Below are 17,304 nucleotides of genomic sequence, written 5' to 3'. Positions count from 1 at the left end.
CACGCACACCCTTGCACGCTACTCACACTCACACACACCCTTGCACGCTACTCACACCCTTGCACGCTACTCACACTCATGCACACTCTTGCACACTCTTGCACACCCGGGCACACTCATGCACACTCTTGCACACCCGGGCACACTCTTGCACACCCGGGCACACTCATGCACACCCGGGCACACTCTTGCACACTCATGCACACTCTTGCACACCCGGGCACACTCATGCACACCCGGGCACACTCTTGCACACCCGGGCACACTCATGCACACTCTTGCACACCCGGGCACACTCATGCACACCCGGGCACACTCATGCACACTCTTGCACACCCGGGCACACTCATGCACACCCGGGCCTACTCTTGCACACCCGGGCACACTCATGCACACCCGGGCACACTCTTGCACACCCGGGCACACTCATGCACACTCATGCACACCCGGGCACACTCTTGCACACCCGGGCACACTCTTGCACACCCGGGCACACTCATGCACACTCTTGCACACCCGGGCACACTCATGCACACCCGGGCACACCCGGGCACACTCATGCACACCCGGGCACACTCATGCACACTCTGGCACGCTACTCACACTCACGCACCCTCTTGCACGCTACTCACACTCCCGCACACCCTTGCACGCTACTCACACTCACGCACCCTCTTGCACGCTACTCACACTCACGCACACCCTTGCACGCTACTCACACTCTTGCACACTACTCACACTCATGCACACTCTTGCACACCCGGGCACACTCATGCACACTCATGCACACCCGGGCACACTCTTGCACACTCGGGCACACTCTTGCACACCCGGGCACACTCATGCACACTCATGCACACTCTTGCACACCCGGGCACACTCATGCACACTCTTGCACACCCGGGCACACTCATGCACACCCGGGCACACTCATGCACACTCATGCACACCCGGGCACACTCTTGCACACCCGGGCACACTCATGCACACCCTTGCACACTCATGCACACCCGGGCACACTCTTGCACACCCGGGCACACTCATGCACACCCGGGCACACTCATGCACACTCTGGCACGCTACTCACACCCACGCACACCCTTGCACGCTACTCACACTCGGGCACACAGTCACCCCGCCCCTCTGCAGTTCCGCGTTCCCCCGCACGAGGGCGCCCTTCACTCGTTCCCGCCCCGCCCTCGGCCCCGCCCTCGGGCCCCGCCCTCGGCCCCGCCCGGCCCCGCCCCGCCCGCCCGGCGGGCCCGGCGCGGGCGCTGCGTGCGGGCGGTGCGGGCGGCTCGCCCCGCTCCGCTCCCGCTCTCGGCTCCGCGCTCCCCGCTGCCTTCCGCCGGGGCCCCCGGGGCCGCCGAGGCCGCGCCGCGCCCGGGACATGCGGCCGCCCCCGCCAGCGAGGAGGCGATGAGGCTCCGCAGCGGCACGGCGCTCACGCTGCTGCTCGGCTGCCTGTGCGCGCTGCTCTCGCTCTCCTGGTACGGCGCCTTCGGCGGGCACAAAGGTAAGGGGGGCTCGGCCGCCTCCGCGGGGACCCGGCCGCGCCCCGCCGCCGGGGAGGGGACGCGGGGACTCCGTCAGTCGGCCCCGGCTGGACCCCGGTGGTGCTTTCGGATCCAGACTCGGTGAGCATCCTGCGGGACCTGGGGCATCCCTAAGGGCAGGATCCTGCTGGAGCCCCGCGGGTGCGGACTCGGCGGGATTCTGTGCGCCCCTGGCCCTGCGGTACCCCCTGGTCCCCACGGGACCGTGACCTGTGGAACCCCTGGAGCGACTGCCCGTGCCCAGCTGGGCGGGAGGTACCCCAGCCGGGGGTCTCTGCTCGTCCAGGGGTGCCCACGGAGGGTTGAGGGGCTCTGGGGTGATGGGCGGGCTGTTGTCCGAGCCAAGCGCTTGGCTTGGTTTGGTGATGTGCTTCTTTGCACCCCCGTGTTTATGGCCAAAACCTTCATGGGCGATGGGAGCCAGGTGAGTTAAATTTGCGCAGTAGTGCCAGCAACTGGGGGGAGCTCTCAGATGCTGGGGGTTCTTTGGGCAAACTGGTGAGGGGAGATCTGAGCATCTCTACCTTCTCTGCATGCATCTCTTGTGGCTCGATGCTGAGTCCAGAAACTTCAGTGGATGTGGGACAGGTGTGATGGCTGTGGCTTCAGCACGAGTATTGGTGCTGGCTTTGCACTGAGTAGGCAGCTGCAGAGCAGAGGTGCAGAGCCCTGTCCCGCCGAGGCTGCGGAGGAATCCTGTGCAGGTGTTACAGAGATGCTTGCTGCTGTTTTTTCCTGACAACACAATAGTTGCTTTTCTCCATCCAGTCTCTCACTCAAACAGTGCACTGGACTTATTCTAGCCTGGTGGACAATTCTGACAATCACTTCTGAATTGTGTCTCTGTACTGTGTACGAGTGTGTAACCTCCTACACCTGTGGTAATCGCTCAGCTCTTCCAGTTCCTGCGCTTTTAGAGGTCATTAAAGGTGTGTGGTCTGACCAGCCAGGCCTTGACTCTCTCCTCCCATTGCTATAGAAGCATCTCTCTCTGCTACAGGTGAGAAGCAGCTTCTGCTGAGCATAAGCTGTGACTTGGTGGATTTGCAATCCTGTGGCACACCGTGCACCATCACAAGGTGCAGCTTGCGCGTAGTGCAAGGCCAGCATCAGGGCTGGAGCAGCTCTTGGGGAAGGTTTTTTGGCTCTGATGGGCAGGATGGCTCGGAGTGCCTGGGATTTTGTCCTGGCAGCTGCAGGTGTCTGACAGGTGGCTGCTTGCCTTCCTCTGCCTCATTCATCCCTGAAGGCTTTCCTGTTGTGCTGCTAAGGTGATTTAAATCCCACCAGAGCTGCCTCCTGCAGAGGTTTGTGTGGTGGGCGTTTGCAATGCCGGGGTGCTGCTTCTGTACCAGTGGATTGCTTTGCTTCTGCTGTTGATATTTTTATCCCCACTGGCCAAAATGTTTGCATACCCAGGTGTTGCTGTTGTATGTTGCTTTCAGACAGGAGTACTAGACCACAGTAGTTGTGCAGGGGCAGAGGAATGCTCTGAGAACTGCCCTGCAGTTACCACTGAGCAGTGGCTTTGCTTGCAGCTTCCTCTCATAAATAAAGCAAAAGCAGCGTGCAGTGCTGTGTGGGCTCTGAGCAGCCAGAAGCAGGGTGCCCAACCCCACTCGGCACTCTGCGCTGTCTGGGCTGTGTTGTCCTTTGACACACTTGTAACAAGCAGCTTTTCCCTGTGGCTCATGCAAGTGCCCAAAGAGCACCCCTGGGTACCCCTGTCCCTCCCGGCAGGACCCTCTCCAGGACGCGCGTGTTCCTCTGGCAGCAACAGATTGTCAGCTGCAGTGGCCACAGCGGGTCAGGCCAGCGTGGGTGGCTGTGTCAGCACAGCAGGTTTCCAGCTATTGTGGACATTTACCTATCAGACCCTTTTCCAGTACAGAGCTGGAGAAGACCTTGAAAGGTCATTGAGTCCATCTCCAGCCCTCCGCAGATCGCTGATAACCAACCCCTTCCTGACAGATGTTTGTCTTGTTTGTTCTTAAAAACCTTCGATGACAGGGACTCCTAAGCTCCCCAGACAATCTGTTTGACATTTAGCAGCCCTCATATTAGGCTTTTCTTATGATTTGTACAGAAATGTCTTTTTCTTCAGTTTAGTTTCAGGATTGCCCTGCTTTTTTTCCATCTGTTGGGAACAGGCAGAAAAGTTCCTTCTGTCCTTCTTTGCAGCAGGCCAGTAGATATTTGGAAGTTGCTGCCATTTCCCTTCCTAATACAGATTAAACCACACTCGTTCCTTTGATCACTCTTTTTTAGGTCATGTATTCTTGGTCTGCAGTTGTTCTTGTTATTCTCTTCTGGACCATCATCCTTGGTGAGGGATGATGCTTAACCTGGGATAAAGGGCTGAAGTTGCTGCTGTATTTTTGCTCAGAAGACACTTCATACCTTTTACAAACAATGATCCTGTTTATACATCCCACTGTGTGTGCTTTTCACTTTTGCCATAGGTGACTCATGTTTATTTTTTTATCCCATCAACCCTTCAACTATTCCTCTCCAGATGTTGTCCTCCTCTTCATTCCTTATCTTGTGTTTGCCTGGTTAATTATTCTTACCAAATTGCATTACCTCACGCTTGTTGTTCTTGAACTGTGTATTTTTTTTTCCAGACTGCATCTTCTATATTATCAGGACTGTTTTGAATTCTGATCTTGTCCTTCTGCATGCTTGCAGTCCCTCTCAGCTTGGTGTAGCCTTCCAGGGCAGTTAGCCTGTTTTCTCTGCCGTCAGCCAAGTTGTGGATGAAAACACCAATTGGTCTTGGATCTGGGATGGGCTCCACTGGAAAATGCTTCAGTAGAGTCCCCCCAGTCTGCGCTCAGAGCAGTGCCCCATTCACAGGTGGTCTTCCCTGCAGTGGTGGTCCTACCTTCGGGCAGCTCAGGCCAGTCCCTGCATCCCTGGCTTCATTGTGAGGATGTCCCATCAGACATTTCAGAGGTCTCTGAAATCTTTGTTTCTTCTCCCCTTCCTGCAAATCCTGACACTTTGTCACAGAAAGAAATATGACAGATTTGATGTGATTTGTTCTTGATGAACAGGGGTTATCTCTTGCTGAAGTTCTCCTTGTCTTCTAAGCATTTCAGCTGAAGACAAGCTGATTATTCTATAAATTCCTGCCTCCTTATTCCCATACCTGTATATTTCAAAGATAGGCTTTGTGTTTGCCAGTCCTGTACCATCAGTCATGCCCTGTGAGTGACTGAAGACAATTCCCAGTGCTCCTGAGTTGCTGATGTCATTGAGTTCTGGGGAAGTCTGGCAAGGTGTCCGCATTGCCTCTAGTGGGGAATAATATGATATTAAAATGTAAGGCATTGCAGAGTCTGCTTGTCTTCCCACTCTGTGTTGGGAGGACAAAACAATTAATTGAAAGGAAAAAAAACCAGAACAAACCATCTCTAGAGCTGCTTTTCCGAGACCAGCTCAGGGCTTGTTTACCTGCTAATGGTGTTCTGCTGTGCTGTGGTTATTAGTAAAGTTTTGACCTCATGGTCTGCAAAAACAGATGCTGCCTCTTTCCAATTATAAAAGGGGTTTGAAATAGTCTGCTGGAGTGGGAAGAGAAGGGCAGCCTCAAATAGCACAGCCACTCACCCAGGCAGCAGGTGTCCAGCATCACGTCCTGTTCGGAGGTGGGCCACGTGCTGTGCGTCATGGTGGTGGGTGTCTTGGCCAAAGTCTGATATTCTCTCTTTGCTGATTTTAGATTTAAACATGGTTTCACTTCCCAGAACCTGCCCTGCAGAAAGCTCTCTTGTAACCTGGTGTCACGTGTTGGACGTGTAGGGCTTAACTGTGGAGGATCAGGCTTCAGGAAGGTGCAGGCAGGTGTGGGTGCCCAATGTGGGGACTCCAGGGGACTCGGGACTTAGTGAAGGATTAGTAAAACCGAGAAGGTTTCATGACTTTAGGTGAGTCACAAGTACAGATGGGATTAAGGCAAACAATTTAACCTACCAACTAAATTCTTGTGGTTTTTTTCATTTCCAGTGATGAAAACTGTTCAGTTCTCATCCATAATGTTTGTTCTTATCTTGACTGACTGACCAGCCATGTGCTGTTTATGCAGCTTTTCTCTTTGCCCTTTGCAGCCTATGCCAAAGCCATAAATGCGACTGGAAATTTTAAATCTTGTGTTGAACCTTTTAGGGGACTCCCATTGGAAATGCTATGTGTAGAGGTTGGCAGGATACCTCCTCAGTATGGCTGTGTAGCTCAGGGCAGGCTCTGTAACCATGTTGCCAGTGCAGACTTCCCCTGGCAAAGTTTTTTCTCTGTCAACTTTTAATGATTTCTAGTTACTCACTGCCAGCCAGCTCCTGACATCCATTGTAAAACCCCAACTGCAGTCAACTCTACCTGTAGGTTTGCCTGCAAAGTGGGGTTGCTGTTTGCATAGTTGCTCACACCTCGAAGATCAGTTGTGTATTTTCCTGTGGATGTTGTGGAAGCGCCTCAGAACACGTGCAGAGCTCCTCGAAGGACTCACCACACGCATCCTGGCTGGGTGTCTTGGTGCAGGTCTGAGCACAGGGTTTCTCCCTTGGTCTGTGAGTGTGGTGAGGAGCAGGCTGCTGGGTTTGGTGCCTGTGGGGCACTGGCTGCAGCGTGGATGTTGCTGTGGAGCAGCAGGGAGGGCTCAGGCAGTGGCTCTGTAAGGAAATATCGCTCGTGCAGCGCCGTGCACGGCGGGATGCTCTGCTCACTGGGGATGTCCTTTGTGGGAAGCAAACTTTGTCCCGGAGGGATGTTCCTCTGAGTGTGTTTACAAAGTCTTCTTCTATAGTGCATAAAAGCCATGAACACTAATCCGCTCTGGAAGCAGCAGAGTCAAAGCCTGATATTGTTAAATACGAGCCGTGTCCTGCGGCATGTGGGGTTCCCGCTGCTTTTTCATTTCTGCTGCCTGCACCAGCTTGACTTCAGGTTTTTGTAGTTTCTTTGAGGTCTTGGGCACTGCCTGCAGCGAAATGGATACGAGTGAAAGCCCTGGTTTGAGCTGGGATCACTTCACAGCAACCCTTGCAAACGTTTCCCAGTAGGAGAGACGCCAGCAGGAGACCCAGCAAGTGCTTTTGGGGGCTGAGGAGGTGCAGGCAAGGACCTGGATAGGGAACCATGGAGTTTGGAAATCTGTCATTAAAATGCATGGTGAATAAAAAGGTGTGCAGGAGCATTTCTGAGAGACTTTACATGGCCTGGGTGGTGCTCAGCAGACATTGTGTGAAATTGGTAGCTGGCATGCAGCAGCATTTGCAAAATTACCTCACCTGTGAAATGAACAAATTCATCCCAAGAGCGAGAGGCGCTGGGCAATCTGTTGACATGCATTTATTAAAAGAAGTTGTTCATTGTCTGGAGTCACCTGTTTATGTTTTGATTTTTTTTGCAATTTTTTAAAGGCCTTTAAACGGGGCTCTTGACCTGTATTGCTGTGTGCCATTCCTGCTCCCACACTAAGAGCTGTGGGTGTGTGATGGAGTTGAAGTTACAAGGGCTTTCTCCTAACCTGTGTTCTCCAGCATGGACTTGGATTCATGTCCTTGCTGTCCTGTGTCCCTCCCAGTCTTGGAACAATCGACTGCCTGCTTTCATGCCTCAGTTCCCATCTGCTCTCTGGGGACAGTGGCATCTCTTGTCACAGGGCTTTGGAGGACACTGCCACCCTTCTGTGACAGCAGGGTCTGTGTCAGTGCACAGAGAGGAGGAGTCAGAGGAGGTTAACACACACACCCCCAATTACATCAAGTACTTCTCTTGGTTTACTTCTTTTGCATAACAAAACTCATTTGTGATTCCCTTTGATTCATCTAAAACAAATCATTGATTTGTACTTATATCCTGAATGTTCATTGATTATTCACTTAGTGTTTAATGTAAAACACATCTGTAGCTGGCTAGTTTAAGTGAAGCTGCCACTCATCTCCAGAAAGCCTTGCAGACACTAAGTGCTGGAGAAATTGCTTTAGCAAGGCTGCTGCAGGTAGGCTTGGATTATCCACGGTTCTCCCTGTTCACAAAACCCAAACCAGTCACCAAAGGACCAATTTTTCTGTTTGTGGTATAGAGAAACACAAACAAATATCCATACTGGGTTGCCTGGCTCAGCACAGGCATCCACAGCCACCAGGACTTTGAAGGGAGCCCTTGAGGCTGAGCCGCCTGGCTAAAAATACTTGGAGATGATGCTTAATATTCTAGGTGAAGATTTTCCATATCATTATTGTGCCAATTCTAATGTTCAGGTTTTCTTTTTCATGAGACAGAGATCAAGAGGTTGGGAGATTGGGTGGCTGAAGAGGGCTGCTGTGGTGGCAGAACTCACTGGGCAAATTAAAGGATTGTGGAAAGTATTAAAATAATCAAAGAGCTTCAGTGGAGGCGGGCAGGTTAGCATTGTTAGGAGGAGAGGCTTTTCAGGGAGGGCTGATCAAGTATCTGCTTAGCAGCTTCCTGATACAGGCAGAGGATTGTTGTCTTTGATGGAGGGAAAAAAAAATTTCTGCCTTTTCCATTTGAATTGCAGCGTAGGGGGCTTTTTATTCAGCAGTGCCCTTCTTGGGTTTATTTTCGAGCTCATGTCAGGCTTCCCTTTCAAAGCAGGAAAGTCTGGGAGTGGCAGATTCTTGTATTAAATAATCTCTTTCTGCATTAATTGTGTCACTGGCCAATTCTCCTTCTGTTTTTGTCCCGGTGTCAAGTCACATTTGAGTCTCCAGGATCAGTGCATTAGCATGGATGCATCTCTGATGCACAGAGACAGCTCTGTAACTCTGTCTTCTCTCCTGCCTGCCCCTGCCTTGCCAGTGTTTAAATATTCTATCCCTCCTGTGTTACATACAGGATAAATGCTTACCTAAAGGTTAATCTGTATTTTGAAGTGACTAGACATGCACACAAAATTGTCTTTGATGCAAGATATTTTAATTTCTGCTTATATTAAAGTGGACAGCAGTAGTGTTAAAATGTAAATCATTAGGCTTTAGAGAAGCGCCTGGGCAAAAATTAATCTCCACCTGTCTTTTATGTTCCTGATGAGTTTTGTTGCTGTGCAGTGTCCATTTACTTGTGGCTATAATTGTCACTCTGGTGGTTTAGGAGTTGTTGGTAGTGGGATGGATGCTGAACTTTGGGAAGAGCAAGGTGTTGGCTTGAGTCATTGCTGCTGTCTGGTCCATACCTGTTCATCAATGAGTTTTTAGACCATCCTGATCACATTTTCAAGTCTGCCTTAAAGCACTTAGGTTTTTCTTCTCTCCCTGCAATGGCAAGAGCTTTCTGGAAGGTTCAGCCTGGAGATCCTTTTTTGTCACTCACTGCTTGTACTTATGTGGCAGCATATCCTCTGTGTATTGTCAGTGTTCTGAGGAATATCATGGCTTAGGGAGGAGGCCTGTGGTACCAAAAGGCTGTGTAGCCTTTAGAAACTCTTGTAAATAATCAAAGAAACACATCCAGTCCTGAGAAATTAGCTCCTTGAAGATCTCTGTGTATGTATTTTTTATAGTGAAAACATGTAGTGGCTTAGTCAAGTGTAGTAGTGGGGCCAGCCCTGCCAGTACCAAGAACTTCATACAGAAGCTGGAGAAGATTTCTGAGGGAGAATTAAATTTTGTTATTCCTCCTCAAAAGACACAGGAGAGTAGAGCTGCTCCCCAGAGCGTGTCCCCACGTGAAAAACAGCAGCAGTGTTTGTCTGTGTCCTTTGCTGGGTGAATGGATGGATCTGGTGGTGGTTGAGCTCTCTCAGACTCAACCACAGACAAGTACCTGTCAGATGAATTATTCAGTTAATGCTGGCAGAAGTGTTGGGGTGGTCTCCCCTCCCTCTGCTCTGTGCCCAGACTGTGATCTTTTACTTCTATTTGATCTTGCCTTTCATGTTTTAACTATTCCTTTTTCGTGCCATCTCTCATTGCGCTCTCTGGAGCTGGCTTTGATATCATTTCTCTTTGTCTTCTATTTCCCTCAGTTTCCTCCCTTTCTTCTTCCTTTGACATTGTAGAAAATGACCAGGATGGAGATCTTCCCATGTCTTCCCTCTCTTAATCTTGACCAGTTGAAGTTACCCACTTTTGGAAGAACTTTGCCAGGTACTTGCCTGACAGCGTGGCTTCGTTAACGCCAAACAATGATTTTGGGTAGAAGCTGGTTTAGGCTGCCTGGGAAGAAGATGGTGCTGGTCCTTGTACCGAGTTTCAGGGGCTGTTCTGAGTCCATCTGGGTCCCTGAAGTGGTGGTGAGGCCAGGCACAGCCCCCAGGGCAAACCATCCTGACCACAGAGTCAGGATATACTTTGGGGATGTTTCCCCAGGTGTCACATGTGGGGTGGCCGGTGCTGGTGGGCAGCAGGAGCTCATCCTGCACTTCACATACACAGCTTCAACTAAATTGAAGGAAAAGTGAAAATTGTGTTAAAAAGGAAATTCATTTGCTAACTTTGAGGAGCAAAAAGTATTTAGGAAAAAAACTGGAAATGCAAATTCTGGCTGAGCATAAGATTTGTCATTTGATGGCTGAAATTCTCCACTTTGTTGTGCCAGTGAATCCACATTAAACATGTATTTTCCCCGAGCTAAAGAGCTGACCTGGGTGGGGAGGTAAGTACTCAGAGTGGTGGATGAGCATAATTAGGACATGGATTGTGGGATGGCTCTGTATAGATCAGTTTGTGTTTCGTTAATGTCTGGTTCCACCCTGTCTGTCTGTTTTATTGGATTAATTTATTAGTTTCTGAAAGTGTCTCTCCAGTGAGCTAAAATATCTATTTACTGTAAGTATTTTGTTACCATGAAAAAGTGTATTTGGCATGTGTTTGGCAAATATTAAGTACTTTCTTCTGTTTCTTTTGCAATTTAATCTTCTATTTATCTTGGGTATTGATTGCTGAAGGCCTTGGTAATTATTTGCTGATCTTGAAAACAATTATTTTAGAGGCTCAAATTACTTTTGTAATATGAATCATTACCTTGATGTGTTTGCTTTAAAGGATGGAGTCCCTCTGACAGCTCCAGGGTGGACATTTACTGTCTGAAACGATGCTGCCATCTTAAAATAACAAAATCATTACTGGTGTTTTGTTCCCAAAACCAAGCAGATACTTGCAGAGATGCAAACCTGGCAGTTGCAGTCAGCTCATGAATTTGCTGTTCCTCTTGATGGGAGGAGTGGCCAGATTCTGAAGTCAAATAAAAACATGGTTCTATTCAGTTTCCTGATTAATTTCATGGTGTGTTGGTCCCAGCTCTGGTGCAGGGCTGGTGGGACGAGGGACGGCCCCACTCTGGTGGCAGTGGAGCTCTGCTAGGGGGGAGACAAGCCGCACTCCAAAGGGTCTCACACTTGCAAGTGAATGTGGTGCCATACAGAGGCACATCTTGCTTTGGGGGAAGGTGAGAAATTGAAAAGTCTCTGCTGGGAGCTGAGTAATTGGCACCTGCTATTATTGTGTCCCTCCTCCCCCTTTTAATAACTTGTTTATAGAGATACCTCTCCTACAGATCTCATTACACAGCCATAAAGCACGATTCTTTAAAAAACACATGCATTCCTATTCATGTCAGGTCTGAATACCTACCCCATTCACGTTCCTTCAGGAGAAGGGATGGTGTTTGTGTTATCCAGGCATCTTTCCTCACTGCTGCTCAGAGTCACGGCTGCCCGTGAGGAGACGAGCTGTGTCCTTGCCATACCTGGATGGAGACGTAATTCTTCCATTAATACAAACCCTGGCAGGCAGTTAGAGTGGCTGGGAGGGGAATTTTGTCTTCTTGTTATTTTAGGCCTTGAAGCAAGGGGTTGTGTTGGCTGTTTGAGTGACGTTGGCCTGATCTCCAGCAGAGCTTGCACAGTGACATAGATTGCTGGAGAGCACGAGAGGCGACGTTTGGCATGTGCCCCTGGGATCTCTAGTGCACTGAGTCCCACTTCCTGCTCATGCATCAAGTGATATGTTTAATTGGTTTTAACAGTTTCATCCTTGTTCTTTTATTAGTGGATCGTGGTGCAAAAGGAAGCTGGGAGCGTTTTTGGATCCTGTCCTGGGTAATTTGATGAGTAAGTCTTGCTGAGTTTCATCTCTCTGCAGGTGCAGCGATGCATCTCCTGCAGGGGATGCAATGGGAAGAACGTCTCCTACTCCTCCTCCCAAACACATATGTGGGGAAGGAAGAGGACAGGGCAAAATCATGTCCGTGACAATTATTTTCTGATTCTTTTCATCACCTTATAGAACAAGAATGATAAGGGGAGCCTCAGAAAAGAGGGCATTCCAGCAAGCCCTGGCAGGGATGTAATCTCTTTTCTTCATACTGAGGTATAAAGATAATTCCAATCGGGTTTGAAACAGCGGATGGCAAATAATTCTTGAGCAATCCGCTTATGGTGTTCCAGGATGCGAATGAAAACCACTAATGGGATAAAGAAGGATCTAGATAATTATCTCGACTGCATTAAATCCCATCCTTTCAGGAGAATACTCTTGTGTGGACACCGATTTCATGTGTATCAAATGCTAAAGCTGACTAGACATTTTCAGAAGCTGGTTGAGTCCAACACAGCCATCCTCTCTTGGTGATCATCTATCTTTTATCTGCCTGGTTGGTCATAATAAATCTGAATTCTGGTCTCTGCTGCCCTGTTTCCTTTTTTCCCCCTCCCCGCGGCAGGTTAAAGCTGTGACACACATTCTCTCCAGGGCAGATTTGAAACCCCCTTCATCTTTTTCTCCTTTCATTTGGTCTGCTGTTTTGAGAGACTTCCTGGGGTTTTTTTCCCTGTTTTACAGATGGTAATGCTGTTGTTTTAAGTCTGACAGAAGAGCTGCATGTAACATTTAGGTGTGCAAGATGTTTTTTAAATTGATCCTTTCCCCCCCCCCCCCCCCCCCCCAAGAACTCTGCCTTGCAGTGTGGGGGACGGCGCTGTGCTGCAAAACAAATCCAGTTGTACAGTCAGCTAATGAGGCTCTTGTGGTAGGCTCTTTGTGTTTGAATCTAATGGACACCCCATGAATGGAATGGAGGATGGCAGAAAGAGAAAGGAACACTTTTGTAATGGCTGAGACCATGGCATTTAGATGGGGTTGGCTCAGTTAACAGCATTCAAAGCTTTGTGTTACGGAAACTGTTCTCCAAGACCCCGTGGTCAGAGGAAAGGGTGACACAAATACACCTCTAATAATGTGGGTGACAGGAAAGCACCTCTAGGAAGTGGCTGATTCTTCATTATCCCCCAGCAGCTTATGCAACTGGATTTTCCAGCTGTCAGAGAACCATTTCTCTCCAGCCTCACATCAAGTGTTCCCCAGTGAACTGAGGCATGTCTGAGCTGGCTGCAGCCTCTTGGTGAGCCAGGCAGTGTGTCCCACAATGGGAGCAATCTGGAGACTCTCAGCTGAAGACGGCTGCCCACGAGCTGTCCTCCAGCTGGCAGAGGAGGATTGGCAGTTGGCACCGTTCCTTTGCACTCCAGAGGACAGATGCTGTTCATGGCTCTTTTGTCAGGGAAAGAGTCCCATCATTCATTTGGAGAGTGCCCAAATGCAGCTTCTCAGTAGCAGACCCTCTGAAACCACAAGGTTCCCATATTTACCTGCTGGCATGGCAGCCTTGTTAGGGCTCAGTTGTCTTTAAAAGTGCAGAAGGGCTTCCTTGTTCTTAGTGACAAGTCAAAGAAGAAATTGTCCTGTCCAAGGTGGACTTTGGTTTCCAATCTCCCTCATGTGGCAGAGAGAGGTTACAAGGGCCAGTCTTGTGCTGAAATCCAAGGAGTTTGTGTGTCTCTTTTTGCTGTGAACCATAAGTTGCTCTTGATACCAGAATTGCTGTTCACACCACTGTGAGCTGTCACTTGCCTGTCCCACCTGGAGGATATCCTTAGAGTCACATGAAGCTCAGCCCTTCCATACCAGGCTTGGATTTGGGACAGGTAGGCTGCACAAGGGTGTGATGTGCAGCTGGGCACACCCTGATAAGGCACTTGCCAAGCAGGACTGTGTGTAGAGAAAAGGATATGTGGGATCCTTGCAGCCTTGGGAAGGCTCTTTACAAAACAAGTCAGGTTTAAAAATTGTGGTCATTTTTTGTTTTGGTGACGTGCTTCTTGAACAGCAGCTTTTAAATTTAAATGCTCACACAGAAGAGTCAGTATCAAGGTTTCTTCACCTTCTGATCACAGCTGTGTGCCTTCTGGCTCTAGAAACAGGGCTGAACTTAACAGTGATGCCTGGTGGAGGCTTTTGTCTAAAAATACTGACATTGTGCAAGAGGAGTCTGGCAAGGTCCAACCGCTGATTCCTTAAAATCAATTGATTGCTGTTTAAAATAAAATATCCATTCTACACACTAGTGACTTGCACAGAGATCTTGATGAGCATTTCCACCTGGGTCTTGCTATCACTGCACACCCTTCAGATGCACCACTCATTAAGAAATCTCATTACTTGCTCCGTTAAAGGTGTCTGGTTAGCTGAGTTGCTAATTGAAGTGTCCTTTCTTCAACCCAGTGTTGTGATGGAGCTGTTCCTGGGGCTGTTGTGCCAAGTGTTACCTCCACAGAGCATTATAAATGATCTCCTGCCATCTCCTGCTTGGGTGAGCACTACCCAGAGAGAAACTGTGGGTTTTTCCGGATGTCTGCACAGCTCTCAAGTGACTTGCACGATGCACACACACAGAAAGGCAGATATTTCATGTCTCTTTGGAAATCTGTCAAGACAGTGGCAGATCACTTAGCCTGGCTTGTGCTGTCTGTTCATAACTTCTAAAATGCAGGTCAAGGAATATTGCTGTAATAGTTAAAGGTCAGGCAAGATGACAGCCTTTAGCCCTTGGTAGCAGCTGTGGTCATCAAAGGAGGTGTTTTCCTCCTGGGATTGAAACTTTCAGCCCTTTTCTGTTGTTCCAGGGTGCTGCTTAATTGTTCTGCAAGCCTGCAAACCAAAGGTGGGCATTTCTGCAGGTACCCCTGATGGTGACCTGATGGTGCTCAGAGGCCCCAGCTGAGACCAGGATCCTCTCCAGTGTGCCCTGAATGTCCTGGGTGCTCTGGGAACCCTCTCAGAGAGCTTCACCATGAAAGGCTGGTCCAGGAGGAGCGGGTCCCTGTGGGTGAGGTGTTTGTTAGTGGCAGAATTTGAAATCCACTTTGATTCATCAGCATTGTTTGGTTACCAAGGTCACTGCAGTGCTGGGATGTACATGGGGATCATTTGCATCAGACTTCAGGATTTCATGGAGAGGAGGAAAGGGAAGATGTTGGCAAGAGAGCTTGTAGGTGGGTAGAATTCAGATCACTGCCAGCCAGTGTGGAGAAGGTCAAGAAATTCTTTAGTCTGCTGGTATGTGGGGTAGCACACCAGCAAGGAGGTGTGGATTTTGTACATGCACTCGTGTTTACTTTGGCTGCCAGGAGAAGTCCTTATCTCTTCTCCTGCTGCCAGCTCCTTTGGAGCTGCCCTCCTTCCCTCTGCTCTGCCTACATTTCTTGCTGTGATTTCAATTATTTATACCATTTCTCTTCCCCTTAAACTGCTCCACTGGCTGTGCACTATGGAAGCAGCTGTCGCTCCCCAAGCTGGTTCCGCTGATGTGTGAAGAGCCGATCCCTGTGCACACAACTCGTTAAGAGCATTTCAGGGCTCTTCAGTGTGGGCAACTATGTGGATGTAAAATTGCAATTGGATCTTACCTTACAGAAGATTTTAACTGCTGCTGGTGAAGTAATGATCTCCTTACTGATGTCGAATAGCAGGAATGAGCTGCTCCGGGTAACAAGGGGAGAGGAGGAAGAGCTTGCAGAGGAGTATGTCCCCTTCTGATGAAAATGAAGCAGCTTAAAACTAGAGGTTATTCTTCTCTTGGTTCCACCAGTGTTCATTCAGCAGAACCTCATTAAAATAATTTAATTTCTTTTTGACACAGGCTGATGTCACAGAGGTGACAGGGAGGTGCAGCCTCACCTGGCTGGTCTGGATCCAGAGCTGAGGCTGAGAGAGCAAATTCAGCCATTCAATTTAGTCCTCCTTCATTTTTACCTCTGCAGCATTAAGCTTAGAGAATGAGCAGAAAATGTTTAAATCCCTTCCTTCATTGCTGCCATGTTCAAACTGAATTAAATCTCATCCAAAGGCAGCCTGTGCTATAGGAAACATCTGCCATGGTCCAAATTATGTTTTGAGGTCAGAATTAAAATGTATGTAACTGTTGAGCAGTGAGTAATGAATACTCAAATCCTGCTCTTTGCCAGCCGTTGTTTTGCAAGATGTGATTTGTACACATCCTTTGTACCTGTGCAGGTGCATGAATGTGTTATTAGAATAGGAACCAGCACAACGTGTCGCAGGAAAGAATGATTATTAGGTGAAGTGGCTTGCTAGAAATTTAAATAATTTTTTTTATTTCAAACTTGCATTTATTTATTTGACTTCTACAAATGTAGCTTCTGGAGTGTAATTGATGTGAGGATAGAATTGTATTCACGGCACATGTGTGTCAGGGGCAATATTTATGTGCAACGGCTGTCCCATTAAATATATGTTCTGTCCTCTTGGCTCCTCCATCCAATAAGTAGACGTGAGCTCTCAGGAAAAGTACAATTTTTAGAGGTGTTCTAGATATAGTCTTAAAGGAATTTTTTGATTGTATAACTGAAAGGAGCTTTTGAAAAGCTAGAACAAGTCTCAACTAGAGAATGGCCAGGGAGAGGCTGGTACCCTACTGTTCTTCATGGGCTTTCAGTCTGCTGATGAAGAAAAACTAAAGCTCCCACTTCACAGCATGTCTGAGGACTGAGACTCTCGGGCTGTGTTTGAATGCATGCTTCCTTTGGGTAGAGACCATTCAAATTTGAAAAATAGCTCAAGTTCCTTAAATTATGTCCTGTCTTTCAGTGGGAATTTCTGAGATAATTACAAAGTAAACTGAGGAGAGACTGACAAAAATGAATGAGGCAGAAGTTTGGGCAGGTGTGCCAGTCATACTTGTGGTGCACAGTGCCCAAGGTTGGTACCACGTGTTTCAGAGGTTGCTTACATGGTCCTGCCAGATTCCCAGGGGATGAATGGATGTCTCTGTTCAGAGTGAGGGCTCCTGAGGCCCCAAGCAGTAGGGTGAGGGTGGAGTAGGTGAGAGTAGGAATCACCTGACTCCTGGGCAGGGAAGTGGATTGATGGAAAGCAAAGCCCTCTACAAAGCTGGCTGGATGTCATTGAGCCCATTTCACAGGTGGGCAGCCAGGGCACAGGAGAGGTTCCCACCCTGCCGGGTGCATAAATCCCTTTGGAACCTCCCTCCGAGCATCCTTCCTGCAGCCCCTCAAACACAAAAGCCATGTCTACAGAGAGATGAGTTTATATTTCTCTTGCTGCTGGAGGAATGGCATTTATTGGGTTTTTCCAGGTCTACCCTTGTTCTGGGCTGGGAAGGCTGTGGGACTCGGGGCAGGAACCTCGAGGCGTGCCAGGAGGGCGGAGCGTCCTCTCTGCAGCATCTCACCTGCTCAGCCCTATGTTCTCCAGCAAGGCTCCAGTGCCAGACAAAATACACGTGTGGGGAGGCAGCTGGTGCCAAAGCTGCTCGAGGAGAGCAGCATTAGTGTGCTCAGAGCTTGGCTGGATTGATTGTGCTGCCTTGGAAACCCAGGGCCAGGGGACAGGGGTGGAAGGTCACACCACAGGCTGCTGTCGGCACAGAAGAATGAAGGAGATTTTTATGTTTTGTGGCGCCTCTT

The 17,304-nt window shown here is 49.0% G+C and overlaps 1 protein-coding gene across 1 annotated transcript in view; it reads left to right on the top strand.

The window, feature by feature from the left end:
- Window positions 1–1,247: 1,247 nt before the first annotated feature.
- MGAT4B (alpha-1,3-mannosyl-glycoprotein 4-beta-N-acetylglucosaminyltransferase B) overlaps window positions 1,248–17,304 on the top strand; it is a 50,720-nt gene continuing 34,663 nt past the window's right edge. The window contains exon 1 of the mRNA XM_084215828.1: window positions 1,248–1,516. Coding sequence (XP_084071954.1) covers window positions 1,420–1,516 — 97 coding nt within the window. The 5' untranslated portion in view covers window positions 1,248–1,419. The remainder of the gene's footprint in view (window positions 1,517–17,304) is intronic.

This window comes from Fringilla coelebs (genome assembly GCF_963513975.1).
Source record: "Fringilla coelebs genome assembly, chromosome: 15".
Lineage (NCBI taxonomy): Eukaryota > Metazoa > Chordata > Aves > Passeriformes > Fringillidae > Fringilla > Fringilla coelebs.
The sequence above is the reverse complement of the archived record's forward strand: the minus strand, read 5'-3'. Positions and strand labels throughout refer to the sequence as shown.